This window comes from Piliocolobus tephrosceles, chromosome 6 (genome assembly GCF_002776525.5).
Source record: "Piliocolobus tephrosceles isolate RC106 chromosome 6, ASM277652v3, whole genome shotgun sequence".
Classification (NCBI taxonomy): domain Eukaryota; kingdom Metazoa; phylum Chordata; class Mammalia; order Primates; family Cercopithecidae; genus Piliocolobus; species Piliocolobus tephrosceles.
The window spans coordinates 45605982-45627883 of record NC_045439.1 but is presented as its reverse complement, the minus strand read 5'-3'; the positions used below and the strand labels follow the sequence as shown (position 1 = coordinate 45627883).

General features: G+C 41.0%; 1 protein-coding gene across 1 annotated transcript in view; it reads left to right on the top strand.

Moving 5' to 3' along the window:
• Positions 1-9464: 9464 nt before the first annotated feature.
• Positions 9465-21902, top strand: part of SNAPC1 (small nuclear RNA activating complex polypeptide 1) — a 32752-nt gene continuing 20314 nt past the window's right edge. Inside the window, exons 1-4 of the mRNA XM_023231981.1 lie at positions 9465-9679; positions 13968-14127; positions 14306-14446; positions 15727-15831. Of these exons, the coding sequence (XP_023087749.1) occupies positions 9552-9679; positions 13968-14127; positions 14306-14446; positions 15727-15831 (534 nt within the window). The 5' untranslated portion in view covers positions 9465-9551. The remainder of the gene's footprint in view (positions 9680-13967; positions 14128-14305; positions 14447-15726; positions 15832-21902) is intronic.

The following is a 21902-nucleotide window of genomic DNA, read 5'->3' as shown; positions in this document are numbered from 1 at the left end:
TTCTAACATGCTTTCTGACCTCTTTGTATCTTTGTACTTGCTTTCTCTCTGTTTCTGCAACACCCTTCTTATCTCATCTTCATCTCCTTAATTTCCCGCATTTTTCACAACTCATTTCTACTTTAGAAAGCCTATCATCTCAGGGACTGGATTAGGAGATTCTCCTCAGTGTTCCCATTTTGTGTAGTGCTTAACTCTTGCACAGTATTAATCACATGAAAACTGTACTTATGTACTTGAAGTGAATTGTTCTGTACTAAATGATGAGCAACTTGAAGATAGGAGTTATGCCTCTAAATGCATACCTAGCAGAATGGCAGCATAAAGAGCGCTGTGGCCTCACTCCCCATGAAACAACTAACTGGTGAAGCACTTTAAAAACAACCATTTAAAGTTTCCTGAAACTGCCCAAAGGTTATACAGCAAATGAAGAACTGTTTATTCAAGAGAATAAAAAAAAATAATTAAAAATTAAAAAAAAACTACTACATCTTGGTAAGAACAGCAATAGGCAGTCAGTGGTACTTGAGGCATGACTTGCTGCTTCTACCACCCTGCCCACCTTGAGGAAAGTTCCACTCAGGTGGGTGTGGCCAAGAAGATGGGGCTGCTTCTTCCCCCAGATCCCCGTAGAGGACTATGAGCATTTTGGTCACAACCATTTAACCAGTCTTTAAGAAATTCCAAGCTTTCCGTCGTCTTCCCGTCTTCTTCTGAGCCCTTCAAACTCTTCCAGCCTCTGCCCATTACTCAGTTCTAAGAAAGGAAAATAAATCTCAGAACCACAAAATCACTAAATCAAGCGAAAAGTCAAGCTGAGAACAATGTCTTATTTAGGAATAAAACTTCGAAATAAAGTTGTCCTGCCTAATTGGACCAAACCAATGTATATCTTACACATATTGATTGATGTCTCATGTCTCCCTAAAATGTACAAAAGCAACCTGTACTCCAATAATCTTGAGAACATGTCTTCAGGACCCCCTGAGGCTGTGTCACCAGTGTGTCCCTAACCTTGGCAAAATAAACTTTCTAAATTGATTGAGATTTGTTCTAGATACCTTTTTGTTAACAGTTTGAAAGCCACTTCCACGTCTTTATAGCAATGCCTCAATCCTGGTGCCAATTTTCTGTGTTAGTCCACCTGTGCGTTGCTATAAAGAAGTACCTGAGGCTTAGTAATTTATAAAGAAAAGAGGTTTAATTGGCTCATGGTTCTGCAACCTGTATAGGAAGCATGGCGCCAGCATCTGCTTGGCTTCTGGTGAGGCCTCAGGAGCTTCCAATTATGGCAGAAGGTGAAGGGGGAGCCAGCACATCTCATGGTGAGAGAGGGAGCAAGAGAGAGAAAGAGGAGGTCCCAGACTCTTTTAAACAACAACATCTTGTGTGAACTAACTGAACAAGAACTAACTCACCACCAAGGGGATGGTGCTAAACCATTTGTGAGGGATTCACCTCCATGATCCAATCACCTCCCACCAGGCCCTACCTCCAACACTGGAAATCACATTTTATCATGAGATTTGGAGGGGATAAACATCCAAACCATATCATGTATCTCCCTGGAGGGACAAGCTGCTGGCATTTCTGCCCACTCTCATGTTCTGTTGCAAAAGCTAAATTCCAGATGAGTGTGACCTGGAGAATGGAAAGACTGGGGACTCCTTTCCTCCTTTCAGACTGCATTTATAGAGCAGTGGCTCTATCCCAGGTGCAGCAGACTGACAATAGTGGAACCCCAGTTGCCCTTATTGCATCTCACATATACGGTGTGAGTTCCATGCTAGGACAGGCAAGCTGAGAAGAATGAATGGAAGCTACTCCCCCCTTGCAGAGCCTTGCTCATAAAGCAGCAGGGTCACTCTGAGAGAAGGTGACCATCCCCATCCTCAGCTCTGGCTGGAGCAGTGGTTCAGAGATTTTGCTCAGGGGGAGAAACATCCATAAGAAAAGAAAATTCTGAAGCTCTTCCCAGAAGAAATTACTTTATTTGGAACAGAGTAGGGGAAAAATTGAACCTAAATGTGCTCTTGAAAACAATTAAGCAATTAAGAGGAGGCTGGTACCTTCTAAAAGCAACAAGCTAAACTACAGACCAGAGTTTACCAGAGAAGGCTAGGGAAGAGATGGCTAAGAAGAGCCTTCCTGGGATCAGAGCAAACCTCAAGACTGAACTCAAAAACTACCTCTGCAAAGGAGCCTAAATTTAATCTGATTAGACAATGGAGTAATTTATTCCCCCAGAGCATTGTCAAAAACAATAGAGCAATCAGTTAGCAGTTAGTGGACTCTAACAGCTGAGTGGATACTAAAAGGCAGACAGTTGAAGAGAGATGGGGAAAGACAAAGAATACTGGTGAAACCACTATCATCCCAGGGTGAAAGGTGTAAGGAAGGTCAAGGCTGCAGTCTCTGAGGAGCAACATCAGAAGCTTCACATTGAGCTGGGGAACTGGACTTCACTAAAATACTCCAGTCAAGCCAGTAAAATAAATAAATAAGTAAACAAAATCAATAAGCTCCAGAAGGGGAAGCAATCAATATCCAGAATTATAAAATAAATTGTCTAAAGTATCAAATCTTTAACAAAAAAATGCATGAGATATGAAAAGAAACAGGAGCCGGGCGCGGTGGCTCAAGCCTGTAATCCCAGCACTTTGGGAGGCTGAGACGGGTGGATCACGAGGTCAGGAGATCGAGACCATGCTGGCTAACACGGTGAAACCCCGTCTCTACTAAAAAATACAAAAAACGAGCCAGGCAAGGTGGTGGGCGCCTGTAGTCCCAGCTACTCGGGAGGCTGAGGCAGGAGAATGGCGTAAACCCGGGAGGCGGAGCTTGCAGTGAGCTGAGATGCGGCCACTGCACTCCAGCCTGGGTGGCAGAGCGAGACTCTGTCTCAAAAAAAAAAAAAAGAAAAGAAAAGAAAAGAAACAGGAACATTTCATCCATACACAGGAAAAAAAAGGATGCAAGAGAAATTACATAACAGAGAGCCTCGATGGCTGACTTTTTAATAAAGACTTTAGAGCAGTCATTAAAAATATATTCAAAGAATCAAAGGAGACTCTGCTTAAAGATGTAAAGGAATGTATGGTGACAATAATTCATCAAATACAGAATACAAATAGCTAGACAATATTTTTAAAAGAGCCAAATAGAAATGCTAGAGCTAATAAGTAAAATAACTGAAATAAAAACATCACTAGATTCTTTATTGAGCACCTACTGTATAGCAAGTACTTATAGGTGCTGATGGTACATTAGTGAACAGACACAGACCCATTCTCTCAGGTTTATCTTTAACAGTATGGGAGGTCTTAGCCTGGGAAATGAAGTAAGAGGGAAAGAAATAGAAGCGATAAGGATTGGAAAGGAAAAAGCAAGCTATCATTACTATTGTTATTCACAGCTGCAGATACCATCTATATAGAAAGCCTAAAAGAATCAACAGAAAAATTATTATAAAAGTTTAACAAGGGGACTGGATACTAGATAAATATATGTAATTCAATTGCATTTTTATATATTGGAATCAAGCAGTTAGAAAATGTAAGGCAAAGATGCTAAATACAGTAGCTACACCAAAACATAAGACATATATAAGAAAAATCTAACAAAAGACAAGTAAAAAGTTCAGGGAGAAAAATTATAAAACATCAGTAAAGATGCTACAGGTGACTTAAATGTTTATGGATAGAAATAATACAATAAAGATATTATTCCAGCTGGGCTCCATGGCTAACACCTGCAATCCCACCATTTTGGGAGGCAGAAGTGGGTGGATCACTTGAGGTCAGGAGTTCGAGACCAGTCTGACCAACATGGGGAAAACTCATCTCTACCAAAAATACAAAATCAGCTGGGTGTGATGGCACATGCCTGTAATCCCAGCTACTTGGGAGGAGGTAGGAGAATCACTTGAACCCGGGAGGTGGAGGTTGCAGTGAGCTGAAATCGCACCATTGCACCCCAGCCTGGGCAACAAAGGCGAAACTCCATCTCAAAAAAAAAAAAAAAGAAAGATGTTATTCCTTCCCAAATTCAATTGAAATCCCAATGGCGCTATTAGAGAAATCTGACAAGTCAAATGTAAAATTTATATGAAAAAGTGAAAATTCAAGAATAGTCAAGATATTCCTGAAGAACAATAAGAGAAATTTCTTTCTTAAGTAAATTCACTTAAAAAGCTGTAGTAATTAGAGTGTGGTGTTAGAGAAGTGAAATCTAAATGGAGCCTTGAAGGTAGATTAACAACCCTAGGAGTAGACTGAAGCTGGAGCCGGCACTGGAGGTCTCTTCCTGTGCCAGGCTTAACCACTTCAGTTTTAGAGGCTGAGAGGTTAAGGGATTTGTGGCCTGGGGGGTCCAAGTGTTTGAGTTGAGGATAGTAAGGAGGCTTAGAGTGGTAACTGTTTTACTAACAGTAATGGAAATACTGCACTATGGTTTGGTATTTTAATAACAGGTACAAAGCCATACAGTTATGTACTGGTTCCAATTAGCCATACAACTTGATATATAACAGAAGTGAATTTTGGGAAAGGATGGACTATTCAATGACAGATGCTGGAAAATTATACATATGGAAAATACATATACATACATATGGTTATACATATGGAAAAAAGTGAAATAGGATCCTTATACCATACATAGAAATAAATTTTTAGATGGATGAGAGTAAATTAAAAATGAAAGGTAATATTTTCAGAGTTTCTGAATAAAATTGCAGCAGACATGTTGGCAGTCTGTTCTGGTCTAAATGTCTCTCAAAATTAATGTGTTGAAAGTTAACTGGCAATGTGATAGCATTAAGAGGTAGGGTCTTAGCAGGTAATTAAGTCATGAGGACTCATGAATGGGATTAGTGATTTTATAAAAGGGCTGGAGGGAACTAGCTAGGCCTCTTATGTCCTTCTGCTATTATGCCATGTGAGGACACAGTAACAAGTGCCATCTTGATAGCAGAGAGCAGCCCTCACCAGGCATGGAATCTGCCAGCACCTTGATCTTAGACTTCCCAGCCTCCTAGAACTGTGAGAAATAAATCTCTGTTGTTTATAAGTTACCTATTTATATGGTATTTTGTTATAGCAGCAGGAATGAGCTAATACATGGTCCAACAAAGATGTGTGCACCTCTTCCAGAGACTGGAACTATTGTTGGGGAAATGTTGCCTAATTAGGGATGATATTTCTCAGCCACCTTTGTACCTGAATAAGTCCATGTGACTGAATTCTGGCCAATAGAATGTGGATTGAAATGGTATATAACAGTGCTTCTCAAATTATCTGTTGTAATGAATCATTTCCCCCCAATCTATCATGGACCAATACTTTTATAAACTTTAATAAAATTAAATTATTTTTAAAAATCTAAAAAGTCAGATCAAATTATTCCATTAAATTGCTATATAAAGTTAATAAGCATTTGTATTTGTCTGTTTTCACACCGCTGTAAAGAAATACACCTGACACTGGGTAATTTATAAAGGAAAGAGGTTTAATTGACTCACAGTTCCACATGGCTAAGGAGGCCTCAAGAAGCTTACAATCATGGCAGAAGGGTCGTTCATCTCACATGGTGGCAGGGGAGAGAGTGTGTGTAGGAGGAACTGTTAAACACGAATAAAACCATCACATCTCATGAGAACTACTATCATGAGAACAGCATGGGAGAAACCTCCTCCATGATTCCATCAACTCCCTCCCTCAAACCGTGGAGATTACAGGTCCGTCCCTCCACATGTGGGGATTACAATTCGAGATGAGATTTGGATGTGGACACAGAGCCAAACCATCTCAGTACTGATTCTTAATTTCTGTACTATTGTGAGATGGAGAATTAATAAACAGTTTGCAGACTAGTAATTGTCAGTGAACCACACTTTGAGTGCATACCATTTCCAGGCCTGGTCCATAAAAATCTCTCATGCAATCTTCCACATTCTCGTTCTTCTCCAGTCCACAGGCTAGATGTCTTCACTAAAACATTCCAGCCAAGTCACTCAAGGTGCTCAAGGTGACCTTGAAAGTCAATCACTGAAGAGTTTTCATCAGCTTTGGTCAGCAGGTAACTGCTTGAAGCAGAACCCTCCTCACCTTATCCTGTCATTAATTGAACTTAATGTAAAAGAAAAACAAGCTTAGTTTGTGTTAAGTCATTCAGCATTCAAGATTTATTGGTTATACTAATAATGAAATATAGGGAAAACACTTATGACTTTAAGATACAAGAGCCCTTATTAGAAAAGATTTTGAAATTTGACTATATTAAAAAAAGAATTTCTATACATTAAAAAAACCATAAAGATAGTAAATAAAAACAACCTAGGAAATAAACAACAACACATAGTACAAACACCTGTTTAGTATCCAGAATATATAAGGTGCTTCTACAAATCAATATGAAAAAGTCAAATGCCACAATTGAAAAACAGACAAAATATATAAACAAGCATGTCACAGTAGAGGAAATATGAATAGAAAATCAGAATTTGAAAAGATACACAACCACATTAGTAATCAGAGAAATGTGTATTAAGACCACAATTAGAAGCCAAATTTGTGAGATGATACGGCTCAAGTAGGAACTCTCATGGACTGCTAGTGAAGTGTAAATCAGTCCAGCTATTCTATTCTTTTTTTTTTTTAAGATAGGGTCTCCTGGATCACGAGGTCAGGAAATCGAGACCATCCTGGCTAATATGGTGAAACCCCGTCTCTACTAAAAAATGCAAAAAAACTAGCCGGGCGACGAGGCGGGTGCCTGTAGTCCCAGCTACTCGGGAGGCTGAGGCAGGAGAATGGCGTGAACCCGGGAGGCGGAGCTTGCAGTGAGCTGAGATCCGGCCACTGCACTCTAGCCTGGGCGGCAGAGCAAGACTCCGTCTCAAAAAAAAAAAAAAAAAAAAAAAGATAGGGTCTCCTTCTGTCACCCAGGCTGGAGTGCAGTGGTGCGATCTTGGCTCACTGCAACCTCCGCCTCCCAGGTTCCAACGATTCTCATACCTCCGCCTCTCAAGTAGCTAGGACCACAGGCACATGCCACCATGCCTGGCTAATTTTCGTATTTTTAGTAGAGACGGGGTTTCATCATGTTGTCCAGGCTGTTCTTGAACTCCTCACCTCAAGTGATCTGCCTGCCTTGGCCTCCCAAAGTGCTGGGATTACAGGTGTGAGCCACCACGCCTGGCCAAGTCAAGCTATTCTAAAAAACAATGTAAAATTATAAAGTTGAACACTTGCACCTCTTATTATTTAACAGTGATGATAATGGTAGGTATATATTCTAATTCTGGGTGTATATACTCTAGATTACTGCAACGTATAAGTAGAGCTGCCATATTTAGCAAACAAAAATATAATATGCCCAGTTAAATTATATTTTAGATTTAGATAAACAATGAATAATTTTTTTAGTTGATCTGAAAGTCAAATTTAATTGGGCCTCTTGTATTTTATCTGACAACCCTACAAAGGTGACATATACAAGTGATCAAAGTAGCATTGTTTATAATAGCAACATCTGGAATCTACTTAAATTTCCATTGAGGAAATAATGAATAAGCAGTATATTTTTGCACAATAGAATATTAGCAGTGAAAAATGAACTACAATTATGAGTAATAATATGAGTCAATCTTGGAAACAAGTTTTAAAAGCAATTCAAATAACACATATTATAAATTGCAATACCATTTTCATAAAACTCAAAACCAACCACAACTAAAAAATATACCGTTTAAACATAAATAAGTGATAAAATATATAAATGAGAAAGAGAAACAAAATTCAAGGTAGTTATTTATTTATTTTTTTTGAGATTCGGTCTCATTCCGTAGCCCAGGATGGAGTGCAGTGGCAAGATCTTGGCTCACTGCAACCTCTGCCTCCTATAACCACCACTTCCCAGGCTCTGGTGATCCTCCCACCTCAGCCTCCCGAGTAGCTGGGACTACAGCTGTGCACCACCATGCCCGGCTAATTTTCACCATGTTTCCCAGGCTGGTCTCCAACTCTTGGGCTCAAGCGATCCTCTTGCCTTTGTCTCCCAAAGTGTTGAGATTTCAGGCGTGAGCCACCGCACCCAACCAGTAGTTGTGATTAAAGTAGGGTGCAGGCAAAGGAATAGGTCCGAGGAGGAAATCGCAGATTGATGTGAAGGTGTTGGTAATGTTCTGGTTCCTACACAGGTGAAAGGTGCACAGGTGTTTAACTGCTATGCTTCTTATCTCACACATCACATACATTTTTCTGTGACATAAAATATCACATAACATTTAAAAAACAGGGTGTAGTGGCTCACGCCTGTAACCCCAACACTTTGGAAGGCCGAGGGGAGTGGATCACCTGAGGTTAGCAGTTCCGAGACCTGCCTGGCCAACATGGTGAAAACCCGTCTCTACTAAAAATACAAAAAAAAAAAAAAAAGAAAAAAAAAAATTCCGGTGAAGTGGTGCATGCCTGTAATCCCAGCTAGTCGGGAGGCTGAGGCAAAAGAATCGCTTGAATCCGGGAGGCAGAGGTTGCAGTGAGCCGAGACCGCGCCACTGCATTCCAGCCTGGCAACAAGAGCGAAACTCCGTCTTAAAACAAAAAACAAACAAATCCAAAAAACAAACAAAAAAACAGGTCAAGGATCAGAAAAGTAAAGTGAATGGATACTCCATTTACAGACAGAAAGCCCAATGTTTTTCTACGATATCAGGATACCTCTCCTGAAGAATGATAGCATACCTTTCAATCAGAGAAATGGTCTAAAGTTCAAAATGTTACTCCATAGCTACCTCCTGGAGGAAGGAAGCTGGGTGGCAACGTGTACACAAAAAGGCAATTCATCCAAATAATAATATAAGAAGTAGGTATTTTCTAAGTACTATGTAGCACAAGGGTGAATGCGTGGCAGGGCAGGAGGGTGGCTATTTACAAGAGGGTATGAAATACAGCTCTTCTTTTCAAGAGTGGTTGCAGAATACCAGGGCTACAAAGAGAGGGTCACACATTAAGCATCGTATTATGTGGGTACAGAGTATTAGGGTTCTCGATGACCAGAAGGAGAATGAGTTCAGTTTGTTTCCTAGCAAGCCTTCTTTAGCTTCTCTTCCCACGTGGGGGTGGGTGGGGTTGGGACTGTTCTTTCCTAGCTCAAAAGTTCACTTATGTCACACTAGGGTCACTTTAAAGGAGAGTGCTAGTAAGGGTGAAGTCAAGTTACATAACCTAGCGGAAAATGAAGACCTAAAACCGCTCGTGAGCAAACACAACCCTTGAGACGTAAACCTCTTTAAACCTCTTCGATAGAAGGGTGGATCTTAGCACTCTGGGTGAAAGCAATCTCAGCCAGTAAAACAGCAGAACGCTTTCACGCACGCGCACTAAGCAGACGACCGGTAGCAAGAGCCCGGATAAAGGCGGAGCTAAAAGTGCCGGATAATACGACACGGAGCGCGTGTGCGCACGCCGTAGGGGGCGGGCCGTTCGGGATTGGTTTCCTGGGCGACTACCGCTGGTTAGTCGGTTAGAGGTGTGCGGGCTTCGGGGGCCATGGGGACTCCTCCCGGCCTGCAGACAGACTGCGAGGCGCTGCTCAGCCGCTTCCAGGAGACAGACAGTGTACGCTTCGAGGACTTCACGGAGCTGTGGAGAAACATGAAGTTCGGTACTATTTTCTGGTGGGTGTTTTTTGTCCATCACCCGTCTCTCCCTGCCCGCAGGTGGTGTAGAAAGTTGCCTCCTTCCCGGCGATATTGCACTTGCGAAGTGGTGAGAAGAGCGGCAGTCACCAAAGGTTGCCTCCATCACTCCTGGACCTTCCCCTGTGCGCAGGCAACGCGCTTTCCCTGCTCTGTTTCATTGTGCCCTGATGGTTGTTGCGGCCTCTTCCCAAATATGCGTCTCTGCTTCGCCTCCTTTCTAAACTCCTCTCTCCATCTCCACTGCCCCCACCCTGACCCAGGCCACTATCATTTGCCCTTCCCCAGTGTTGTTCTACGGTCTTGTTCTAGGACCTCATGTTTAAAAACACACAAGCAAAGACAAAACCCTTCGAGATTGAATTAATCTTTCCTACAACAAACAAAGTTGTCTTTTGAGACAGAGTCTCCCTTTGTCGCCCAGGCTGGAGTGCAATGGCGCGGTCTCGGCTCGGTGCAACCCTCCGCCTTTCGGGTTCAAGTGATTCTCCTGCCTCAGCCTCCCGAGTAGCTGGGATTACAGGTGCCCGGCACCACGCCCGGCTAATTTTTTGTATTTTTAGTAGAGACGGGGGTTTCACTATGTTGGCCAGGCTGGTCTCGATCTCCTGACCTCGTGATCCGCCCCCCTCGGCCTCCCAAAGCGCTAGGATTACAGGAGTGAGCCAACGCGCCCGGCCCAAAGTTGTTTTTCAAACGTGCAAATTTGGTCATGTCACTCTCCGGCTCATTCTGTAGTGGTGCCCATTGCCTTTGGGATGACGTTTGAATTCTCTGACTTGCCAAGACCGTTCCTCACTGGCCTTTGCCCATCTGTCCAGCTTCGCCTACCAGTCCCCTCCATGCACTCACTTTCTTGCTCCAGCAGCTTTTTTTTTTTTTTTTTTTTTTTGGCCCTCCATAGGCTTTTCCTAAGCCTGAAGCTTTCCGCCGCAACTCTTGTTTTGTCCACCTCATTCTTTACTCAGGGTTAAGCTCAAATGACTTCCTCGGGGAAGTCTTTTTCGTTCTTCTAGACTGAGTACGCTGTTCATGTCCCCCCCCCGCCCCCATAGCACCCTATTTTTATTTTATCTCACCGCTTGCCATGTTTTATTGTAATGGTATAGTTGAAAACGCAGTGTGGGATTGTTAATAGCGTAGGTTATGGATCCCAATTGGCTGCATTTGATTGCAGGGTCCACTGTGACTTGGGGCAAGTAATACTTGAGTTTCCATATCTGTATAATAGAGGCAATGATAAATCTCAGAAGCTGTGAAGATCAAATGAGCTGATATATCAGAAATGCATTCTAAGTCCTCAATAAATGTTCATTATTGTTATTATTATTTTCTTGAGACATAGTCTCGCTCTGTCACCCAGGCTGGAGTGTAATGGTGCGATCTTGTATCACTGCAATCTCCACCTCCCGGGTTCAAGACATTCTCCTGCCTCAGCCTCCTGAGTAGCTGGGACTACAGCTCGTGCCACCATGCCTGGCTAATTTTTGTATTTTTAGTAGAGGCGGGGTTTCACCATGTTGGCCAGGCTGGTCAAATGTTCATTATTACTACCGTTTTAAAATTTTCGTTTGACTAGACTGATCTCTGTGAGGACAGTGGCTGGATGAATCTATTTTTATTAGCATAGTACATATAATATTGAAAAGGCTAAATAACTGATTTTCGGAATGAGTTAAACCTTATGATTAAAACTATGTTTTTCTGAACAAAGTGTTAAAACTCATTTTCTCTCTGTCAGTGTAAACAAATTACCTTTGTAGTTTTTAAATTGCAAGAAATGGAGGATAAAGAGCCGTTTGTTGTACGGTTAATAAAAGGAGAGAGACTAATTTTTTTTAAATGGCTACTAAATGCAATGTATAGCTTTATTAAATGGCTACTAAATGCAATGTATAGCTTTATTGCATAAGACAGTTATAAAAAGCAGGTACAATTATCCTTGTTTTATAGATGAGGAAATTAAGGCTTAAAGAGGTTAAGTAATTTCTCCATTACAAAGATAGTGGATTGTAGAGCAGATGTTGGAAACTGTGTATCTGCCTGTTTCTAAAATCCATAATATTGCACTGTACCACTTCTTGGGGGGATAAATGCATTTAAGGAAAACTTAGCTAAAAATGTAACATTTACATTTTCTAGTAGGGAAAACCTAAAATGAAAAAAGAAACAGGAATCACTAGAGGAGTGGTGGATTTTCTTGAGAAATTACTTTGGTTACCATAACTAGAGTAGGTATTTTGTATTCTTTTCGTATATTTATTATTTGAAGAGCCAAAACGTTCTTCTACTACCCCCTTCCCTTCCACCCCTGCGTTGTAATCAGATGTAATGGAGCCCCTGTTTATGGCTGCAGGGTGAATGTCTTTATTTGTTGCTGTTTTAAAAGTGAAAGTTCTACATATTTATATTTGTACAGTGTATTAGTCACTTGCATCAACACTTTGAGACATTTAGCTAGTGTCTTATTTGAAATCTGGCATTTTTTATCTACTAATTTCAGGTCTTACATAGAAACCTATATAGTATGCACAAATATGGCTTCATTGTTTTATCCAAAGTGGTAAGAAGACTGTTACATTGACTTTTTTAAGGACTTGTCTTTAAAAATTTTTTGTTAACTTAGCACAGCAGAACAGTTTCAGGTAGTTTATTCATTATGCTGTTTATATCCACAGAAAATACATGTGAACCTCGAAAATTTGAGACAGGTCTCAGTTAATTTAGAAAGGTTATTTTGCTAAGGTTGAGGACACGCCCTTGACACAGCCTCAGGAAGTTGTAATGACATGTGCCCAGGGTGGTCAGGGCACAGCTTGGTTTTGTACATTTAGGGAGACATGAAACATCAATCAATATATGTAAGAAGTACATTGGTTCGGTCTGGAAAGGCGGGACAACTTGAAGCAAAGACAGGAAGACTGGAAGTGGGGAGGGAGCTTTCAGGTCACAGATCGGTGAGACAAATGGTTGCGTTTGCGTTCTTTTGAGTTTCTGATTAGCTTTTCCAAAGGAGGCAAATCAGATATGCATCTACCTCAGTGAGCAGAGAAGTCACTTTGAATAGAATGGGAGGCAGGTTTGCCCTAAGCAGTTTCCAAAACTTGAGTTTTCCTTAGTGATCTTGGGTACCCAAGATACTTTCCTTTCAGGTACATTTCCTGTGTTATTTCATTGATTGATTGCCAAGAAAGCCTTGTTGCTCTCTTGGATGTTTGGACAAAGCTTTTGGTTGTATGCTGGAGTATGCTCTTCTCCCCTGCTCCTCCCTTCTTCTAATGAGCTTATGGTGCTCTGGACCATTAGGAGTGTGGGTTACTTTGTGCTGTTTCTCTAACTTTTTCACCTAGGCTTCCCAAGGACAGAGGAGATTTAGTGCAAATCCCTGAGAGTACTGGAGAAAATGTTCATTATGTAAAAAGTAAAGTAGAGGTTCGTCTTCAAAGACTTTCCTCCCCATCTAATTAAGACTAAAATAGTAACTTCTCTTAGAAGCAAAATTTATTCAAAGACCTGTGCTAACATTCTTAAATATCTGCTAGCTGTAATAAAGAAATCAGTGTACTTTATGTTCTTAGCTCTTACAGTTTAGCCTAAATGTTTGCCCTGGCGTGCTTATACTGGTCCAAGCAAGCATTAAGTCATAGCCTGTTCCTCTTCCTTATTTAAAAGTGTTTTTACCTTTCTCAGCATTCCACAAGTTACTTCAAGTTCTAAGTTGCTAGTCAATCAAGACAGATACAGAATGTGAAGTCCAAAGTAGACGCGTCAAGTTATAAATGACCCTGTCTCCTTTGTTCAGTGTAGCAAAACTGCTGGCGACTGTCCCCTTTCTGTAGAAAATAAAAAAATGGCCTTGCTGAAGACAGAAAATTTACGTTCAAGTGCTGCTTCTCTACAGCACCAAAGAACAAGCATTTCTGACAATTATATATTAAAATGCACATAGTTCTGTAACATAACCATGATTATTTTAACATTATGGGTTTTAAATATTTAACCAATAATAAAAAATTTGCAACCCCTTCCTTCTTGCTCTTCAATTTGGCAAGTAAAGTTGATGCTTTTGGAAGCTGCATCATGTTTACCTTGTAGTTGCCTTTGCCTTGGTGTAAAATTATCTCTTTGTGCTTGAATCATGAAAGAATTGGGTATGGAATCCTCATCAAATTATTATAACTACCGTTTAAACAAGTATATACTTCTGGCTTTTGTTCATTAGTTATTCACGTAATGAGTCATAATATATTTTCTCTCTGTTTATTAGTGGCAGAATGAGAAATTTAGAAAAGAACATGTTTACAAAAGAAGCTTTGGCTTTGGCTTGGCGATATTTTTTACCTCCGTATACCTTCCAGATCAGAGTTGGTGCTTTGTATCTGCTATATGGATTATATAACACCCAACTGTGTCAACCAAAACAAAAGGTATACTTAGTGAGTTATTTTTCCTTTGCAGAAATGTAAAACAAGTATCATATTTTTATAATAAATATTATATGATTAAATATGATTTAAATAAAATGCCAGTATTTTAAAATTATAATATATTTGTGAAAAAATATTTACATTTAGTACAATGTTTTTTTTTTCTTCCTGGTTGCAGATCAGAGTTGCCCTGAAGGATTGGGATGAAGTTTTAAAATTTCAGCAAGATTTAGTAAATGCACAGCATTTTGATGCAGCTTATATTTTTAGGAAGCTACGACTAGACAGAGCGTTTCACTTTACAGCAATGCCCAAATTGGTATGTTGCCTAAAATAATTTGGTTTTTTCAAAATGAGCAATTATGCTTTATGGTCCGTAAAACCTCTCAATCTCCAGAAAATGGAATGAGTATTGATAGTGTTCAAGACTCTTAGCCTTTTTTTTTTTTTTTTTTTTTTTGAGACAGGGTCTCACTCCGTCACCCAGGCTGGAGTGCGGTGGCACCATTTCGGCTCACTGCAACCTCTGCCTCCTGGGTTCCAACAATTCTCCTGCTTCAGCCTCCTGAATAGCTGGGACTACAGACACGCACCACTAAGCCCAGCTAATTTTTGTATTTTTAGTAGATACGGGGTTTCACCATGTTGGCCACGATGGTCTTAATCTCTTGACCTCATGATCTACTCACCTTGGCCTCCCAAAGTGTTGGGAGCGCCCCGCCTGGCTTGTAACTTTTTTTTTTTTATGTGTGTGCCTTTTTGCTACAGAGTCTTGCCCTGTCATCCAGGCTGGAGTGCAGTGGTGCGATCTCAGCTCACTGCAACCTCCGTCTCCGGGGTTCAAGCAGTTCTCCTGTTTCAGTCTCCTGAGTAGCTGGGACTACAGGCTCCCGCCACCATGCCTGGTTGATTTTTGTATTTTTCGTTGAGATGTGGTTTCACCATGTTGGTCAGGCTGGTCTTGAACTCCTCACCTCAGGTGATCACCTGCCTCGGCCTCCCAGAGTGCTGCAATTATAGGCATGAGCCACCATGCCCGGGCTTGTAGCTTTTTTAAAATAGGAGATGGTATTTTCTAATTACTACTTTTTTTTCTGCAAACAAGAATGTAGCCTTTGCTTTTGAGTGCAGTATATCTGGATGCCACATATTAAGCAAATTGTTTTGAGAAGAAATTAGATTTGGTATCTGCATTTGCTCATATCTCAAACATCAGAGGAGGTTACTGAAAGACGTAACAAATTGTTAAAAATTCTTTGGTGAAAAGTTGAAACTTCTAATAACACTTGTTTTTGTTTAATCTTGTGATAATTGAGACACTAAGTTGAAGAGCACTAATTCTGATTCTGCCATTAGCTGGCAAATTATATAATTTCTGTCTTACCTGAATTTGTAGGCATGTGGCATGGCATGTGAAAGGATACTTCACAAGTCTAATAGTCTTTAGAACGTGGATATTTAACAAATGTACCCTTACAGCTGCTTTTGTTTTATCTGTGTTTACTTAATAGACTATTTTTAGTGCTGGCTTATATTTCAATACTTTTTAAAATACTGTTTAAAAGATACTCATTTTAAAAGACATGTATTATCACATAGCTGTCATATAGGATGAAGAAAAAAATTCACCGAGCTGAAGTTACAGAAGAATTTAAGGACCCAAGTGATCGTGTGATGAAGCTTATCACTTCTGATGTATTAGAGGTAAATTTTCTTTTATGCTCTTGAAATTTTTTAAAAACTGTTTTACTGCCAAGTACATATCGAGGTTATACCTTCATCTACTGGACACTGATTTTTCTAATGATTTTCACCACTCTAGGATGCTGTTTCTCTAGAGTATCAGAAATAAAATAGCCTAAATATGTCAAGACTTACGAATCTTGAAATAGCATGAGGAAAAAAGATATAGAAGACTGGACTTGGACTGAGGATATGTGGATTCCGTTACTAAAACTACCGTTAGTTAGGTCATAAAACAAGAGTTTAAAGTGACTTTACTTACTTTTTTAAAAAATGATATGCATGGCCAGCATGTTGGCTCACACCTGTAATCTCAGCACTTTGGGAGGCTGAGGTGGGTGGATCATGAGGTCAGGAGTTTGAGACTAGCCTGGCCAACATGGTGAAATCCCGTCTCTACTAAAAATACAAAAATTAGCCGGGTGTGGTGGCACATGCCTGTAATCCCAGCTGCTGGGGAGGCTGAGGCAGGAGAATTGCTTGAACTCAGGAGGTAGAGGTTGCAGTGAGCTGAGATGGCACTGCTGTACTCCCGTTTGGGCAACAGAGCAAGACTCCGTTTTAAAAAACAAAAAAACAATTTGCATTTATTTCCTGAGTTTTTTTTTTTTTTTTTTAAGTGGAGTCTCACTCTGTCACCCAGGCTGGAGCACAATGGTGCAGTCTCAGCTCACTATAACCTCCACTTCCCAGGTTCAAGCAATTTTCCTGCTTCAGCCTTCCGAGTAGCTGGGAATACAGTTGTGCATCACCATGCCTGGCTAATTTTTTGTATTTTTGGTAGAATCAGGGTTTCGCTGTGTTAGCCAGGATGGTCTCGATCTCCTGACCTAGTGATCTGCCCACCTTGGTCTCCCAAAGTGCTGGGATTACTGGCATGAGCACCTGACCTACTTCCTGAGTTTTAACATTTATTTTAAAACCCACCATTGAAAACAGTGAATCTATTTTGATAATATATTTTGGTATTTTGTTTGAGTGTACAATATTGAGAAAAATCTTATGCATGGATAAGTAGTGTTACAAATCTTTTTAAGAATGAGTAGAAAAGCATTGCTTTGAGGTTAAACTCTCAGTACAGGGTTACAGGCTTCTAAATCAATGATATTTCAAAAGAACATATAGAGAGGAGACGAGGGGCTAAGGGGACACTTTGGTCATGCTTTTAAATTTTCTTTAAGCCTAAATGTCTCCCTCATTAATATTAGGATTATAATATTTTATTTCATTCGGTTGTGAGAATTGAAATGAAGTGATGCCAAAATAGTGCCAAGTGTGGTATATTACATACAGTATACCCTTAATAAGCGTTAATTCCTCTTTTCCCCAGCCCTACTCCGTCTTTTCTTGTATTACAATTGAAAGAGAGGGATCGGATCTTGGATTTACTCAAATGTTTGTTTAGATGCCCCCATGTTCTTTTTTTTTTTTTTTTCCCCTTACTTAGGGTCTTCCTCTGTTGCCCAGGCTGGAATGTAGTAACACAATCTTGGCTCACAGCAACCTCTGCCTCCCAGTTTCAAGTGATTCTTGTGTCTCAGCCCCCCGAGTAGCTGGGGTTACAGGCGTGCACCACCATGCCCAACTAATTTTTTCTATTTTTAGTAGAAGTGAGATTTCACTGTGTTGACCAGGCTGGTCTTGAACTCCTGGCCTCAAGCGATCTGCCCGCATTGGCCTCCTAAAGTGCTGAATTTACAAGTGTGAGCCACTGTGCCCGGTTGCCTCCATGTTGCAATAGCATGAGCCTGTCAGGTTGTTTGTAATTCAGGTAGCAAATTAATTTTTGAGAGCACTCTGGGTCTGTTCTGTAAAGTGACTTTATTTTTGAGCAAGGATTCTTAATCTCTGGCCTGGGGATCGTCCATGTGCCCTCTCCCCCACCACATTGTATGAAAAATTGATGTCATACATATGAATCTTTTTTTTTTCTTTCTTTCTGAGATAGAGTCTCACTCTGTAGCCCAAGTTGGAGTGCAGTGGGGCAATTTTGTCTCATTGCAGCCAGCAACCTCTGCCTCCAGGGCTCAAGCGATTCTCATGCCTCAGCCTCCCGAGTAGCTGGGACTACAGGTACATGCCACCACACTTGGCTAATTTTTTGTATTTTAGTAGAGATGGGGTTTCACCATGTTGCCCAGGGTGGTCTCGAACTCCTGAGCTCAGGCGATCTGCCCGCCTTGGCCTCCCAAAGTACTGCAATAACAGACATGAGCCACCTGCCCAGCCCATAAGGATACATTTTTAGGGTGAGGTACTGTAACTATCCTCAGATTCTCAAAGGTGTTCATGTCCCCCAAAAAGGTTAAGAATTACTGTATTACAAGGAACTGAATATTCCTCAATATCTGAAGACATAGTATAATGCAGGAACTCTGGGAAGATATTTTGTGTAGATTGTTTCACTTCAACATTTCTGCAAAATAAGTGTTTAAAAAAATTTTTAAAAGCAGGGGGTTTTATCCGTGATTTAAAGTTGAGGAAACTGAGTTACAGAGACTAGGAAGTAATGGAGCTAAGCTTCAAACTCAGTTCTGTATGGCTGCAGTGCCTGTTTGTTGGATAGCAGAGGACTGGCCTGAGGTGGGACTGGGGTTGGAAATTTGTCATTCAACAAGCAAACGAATGAAGTGTAACAAAAACTAGGATTTTTTTTTTTTTCCCTCTAGCAGCTTAGCAAGAAAGAGGTGGGAGAGAGTTTATGTACAAAACTAAATAAGATAAAAGTACTTTGTATAATAGAAGGAATTTGTATTTTGTCTTTTTGGCAGAGGGGAGTCGTAAAGTTTTAGAGATTGGGGAGACATAATGTTTATGTTTAGAGTTGAGGTAAGGAGCTAGTTAGAGGGAATGAATTGTTGTATACAGGAGAGGTAGCAGCAGGGTTCCTGCTATGGAGGAGGTGGGTGTGTCTGTGATTGAGAATCCAGTGGAGAAAGTAGCCTTGAACAGAAGGCATACTTCTTCCTTTGAAACTTGAGGAAAGGAGGTGAGAATGGATTTTTATAAATCTTTGTGTAGAGGAGAAATAGAAGGCGAACAGACCTGACTGCCTGAACTGTAAGAGAGCATCACTGGGGTCAGGGAACTGAGAGTTGAAAATGTTTGGAATAGCAGTTGTGGAGAATGGAAGAAAAATTTTAGGATACCAGAAAGCTGAGAAATACTGATGTGAATTATGAAGAGAGAGGCACAGGACATTTTCAAACAGCAAGACATTCTTATCAATATTCTAATGAAAAAAGATGATTTGAACCCAGTTAGTTATAATTTCTTTTTTTAAATTTTTGAGACAGGATCTTGCTTCATCACCCCAGCTGGAGTGCAGTGGTGTGATTGTAGCTCACTGCACCCTCAATCTCCTGGGCTTAAGTGACCCTCCCACCTCAGCCTCCTGAGTAGCTGGGACTACAGGCACTCACCATCATGCTGGCTAATTTTATTTTATTTTATTTATTTATTTATTTTTTTGAGACAGACTCTTGCTGTATGGCCCAGGCTAGAGTGCAGTGGTATGATCTTGGCTCACTGCAACTGCCACCCAGGTTCAAGCGATTCTCCTGTGTCAGCCTCCCGAATACCTGGGATTACAGGCGCGTGCCACCACACCGGGCTAATCTTTGTATTTTTAGTAGAGGCAGGGTTTCATTATCTTGGCCAGGCTGGTCTTGAACTCCTCACCTCGTGATCCACCCACCTTGGTCTCCCAAAGTGCTGGTATTATAGGCGTGAATCACCGCACCTGGCCCATGCTAGCTAATCTTAAAAAATTGTCTTGTAGAGACAAGGTCTTGCTATGTTAAAAAATTGTCTTGTAGAGACAAGGTCTTGCTATGTTGCCCAGGCTGGTGTTGAACTCCTGAGCTTGGGTGCTCTTCCTACCTTGGCCTCCCCGCAGTGCTGGGATTATAGGCATGAGCCACCATGCTTGGCTGGTTGTAATTTTTCTGACTATTGACCAATTTGGTGGTAGAATGTAAATATTTTTTCAACATATCTTTTTCAACGTGCTTTTTCATTCTAAGCTCTTTTAAGTTGCGGGTGATGCACAAAGGTCTACTCTTTTAGAGTGAATAGAGAAGAGTGTCAGAAGGGTCAGGCTATGAAATGCCTATACCTGGAGGCTCTTAGGAATGGAATAGTCTGTGAAGTTATCCTGGCTCTGTCGGATCTCTGGCTTGTGACATAATTGCTTTGAGAACCTTGTCCCTTAATACTTCTGCTGGCTCTATATCTTTTGTCCTAGCATATAGCCTGTGATCCATTCTCACTGATAATGCTTAAATTTAATACTCTTAAATTTTCCTTTTACTGCCTGCAACTGCTGTTAAGTCTTCATTTCAGAAGATCCAAATTCTGGTCATGATTCTGCCACTTGTTCTAGTTTTGTGGTTAAGGAGGCATAATAAAATGAAAAGAGAACAGGATACTGAATCAAAACATTTGACTTCTAGCCCTCTGCTATGTAAGTAGGACCTTGAGCAAATTATTTCATTTCTGTTTTTTCATTTATACAGTTATAATAATGGACATTGTGTACTGAGTACTCACCATATGCCTGGAACTATGCTAGATGTTCTGTGTGTGTTATCTGTTATCTCACTAACTGTCATGGTAACCCTGCAGAGGAGGTGGTATTTTCCCAGGTTTTTTTTTTTTTGAGATGGAGTCTCGCTCTGTCGCCCAGGCTGCAATGCGATCTTGACTCACTGCAGGCTCTGCCTCCCGGTTCAAGCCATTCTCCTGCTTTAGCTTCCTGAGTAGCTGGGACTACAGGCGCCTACCACCATGCCCAGCTAATTTTTTGTATTTTTTTTTTTTAGTAGAGACGGGGTTTCACTGTGTTAGCCAAGATGGTCTTGATCTCCTGGCCTGGTGATCTGGCCGCCTCGGCCTCCCGAAGTGCTGGGATTACAGGCATGAGCCACTGCACCTGGCCTTTTTTTTTTTTTTTTTTTAAAGCAGAGTTTCCCTCTTATTGCCCAGGCTGGAGTGCAGTGGCATGATCTCGGCTCACTGCAACCTCCACCTCCCCACCTTCCAGGTTCAAACGATTCTCCTGCCTCAGCCTCCCGAGTAGCTTGGACTACAGGCACGCGCCACCATGCCCAGCTAATTTTTTGTATTTTTAGTAGAAGTGGGGTTTCGCCATATTGGCCAGGCTCTTCTTGAACTCCTGACCTCAGGTGATCTGCCTGCCTCCGCCTCCCAAAGTGCTGGGATTACAGGCATGAGCCTCTGCGCCCGGCCCCCAGTTTTAAAAATAAGTAAACTGAGGTTTAGAGAAGTTAAGTAGTTTGTATCAGGTGAGGCGCAATAAGGTACAGACACTGGGTTTGAATGTCCAAGTCTGTAAGGCTCCATAGTCCATGCACACTGTCTTTTATTCCTTATTTAATTTTCTTCTTCTTTTTTGTTTTTTTAAAGAGTAGGAGTCTTGCTATGTTGCCTGAGTTGGCCTTGAATTCCTGGGCTCAGGCTGTCCTCATGCTTCAGCCTTCTGAGTAGCTGGGACTACGGGTACACACTACCGTGCCTGGCTTCTTTAATTTTGTATAGTGCTTTACATTATACAGAATACTTTCACCTGTATAATAAGCTTGTTTAATAATTAATAATGGTTAATTATTGTTAAACAATGGTGGGTGTGTTCATTTTGTACAAATGTGAAACGTGAATGTGATTCTTAGGTTGAGGGACTTCCCCGTTGTCATACATTGAGCAAATGACAGAGCTCAGACTCAAAAACTAGATCTGACTGGTGGTCTTTCTGTATCACATGAAGTAAAAATCATGAGAGCACAGCCAGTGTAAACTGTAAAGAGTTAGGGGCTCTCCATGTCTGGACACTGTTCTCCCACTGCAGATCCCATGTATGTGAGCACTCACTACTATTGATCAGTTTCTCACAGTTTCTCATTTCTTTTTTTTTTGAGAGACGGAGTTTCACTTTTGTTGCCCAGGCCGGAGTGCAATGGCACGATCTTGGCTCACCGCAACCTCTGCCTCCCAGGTTCAAGCGATTATCCTGC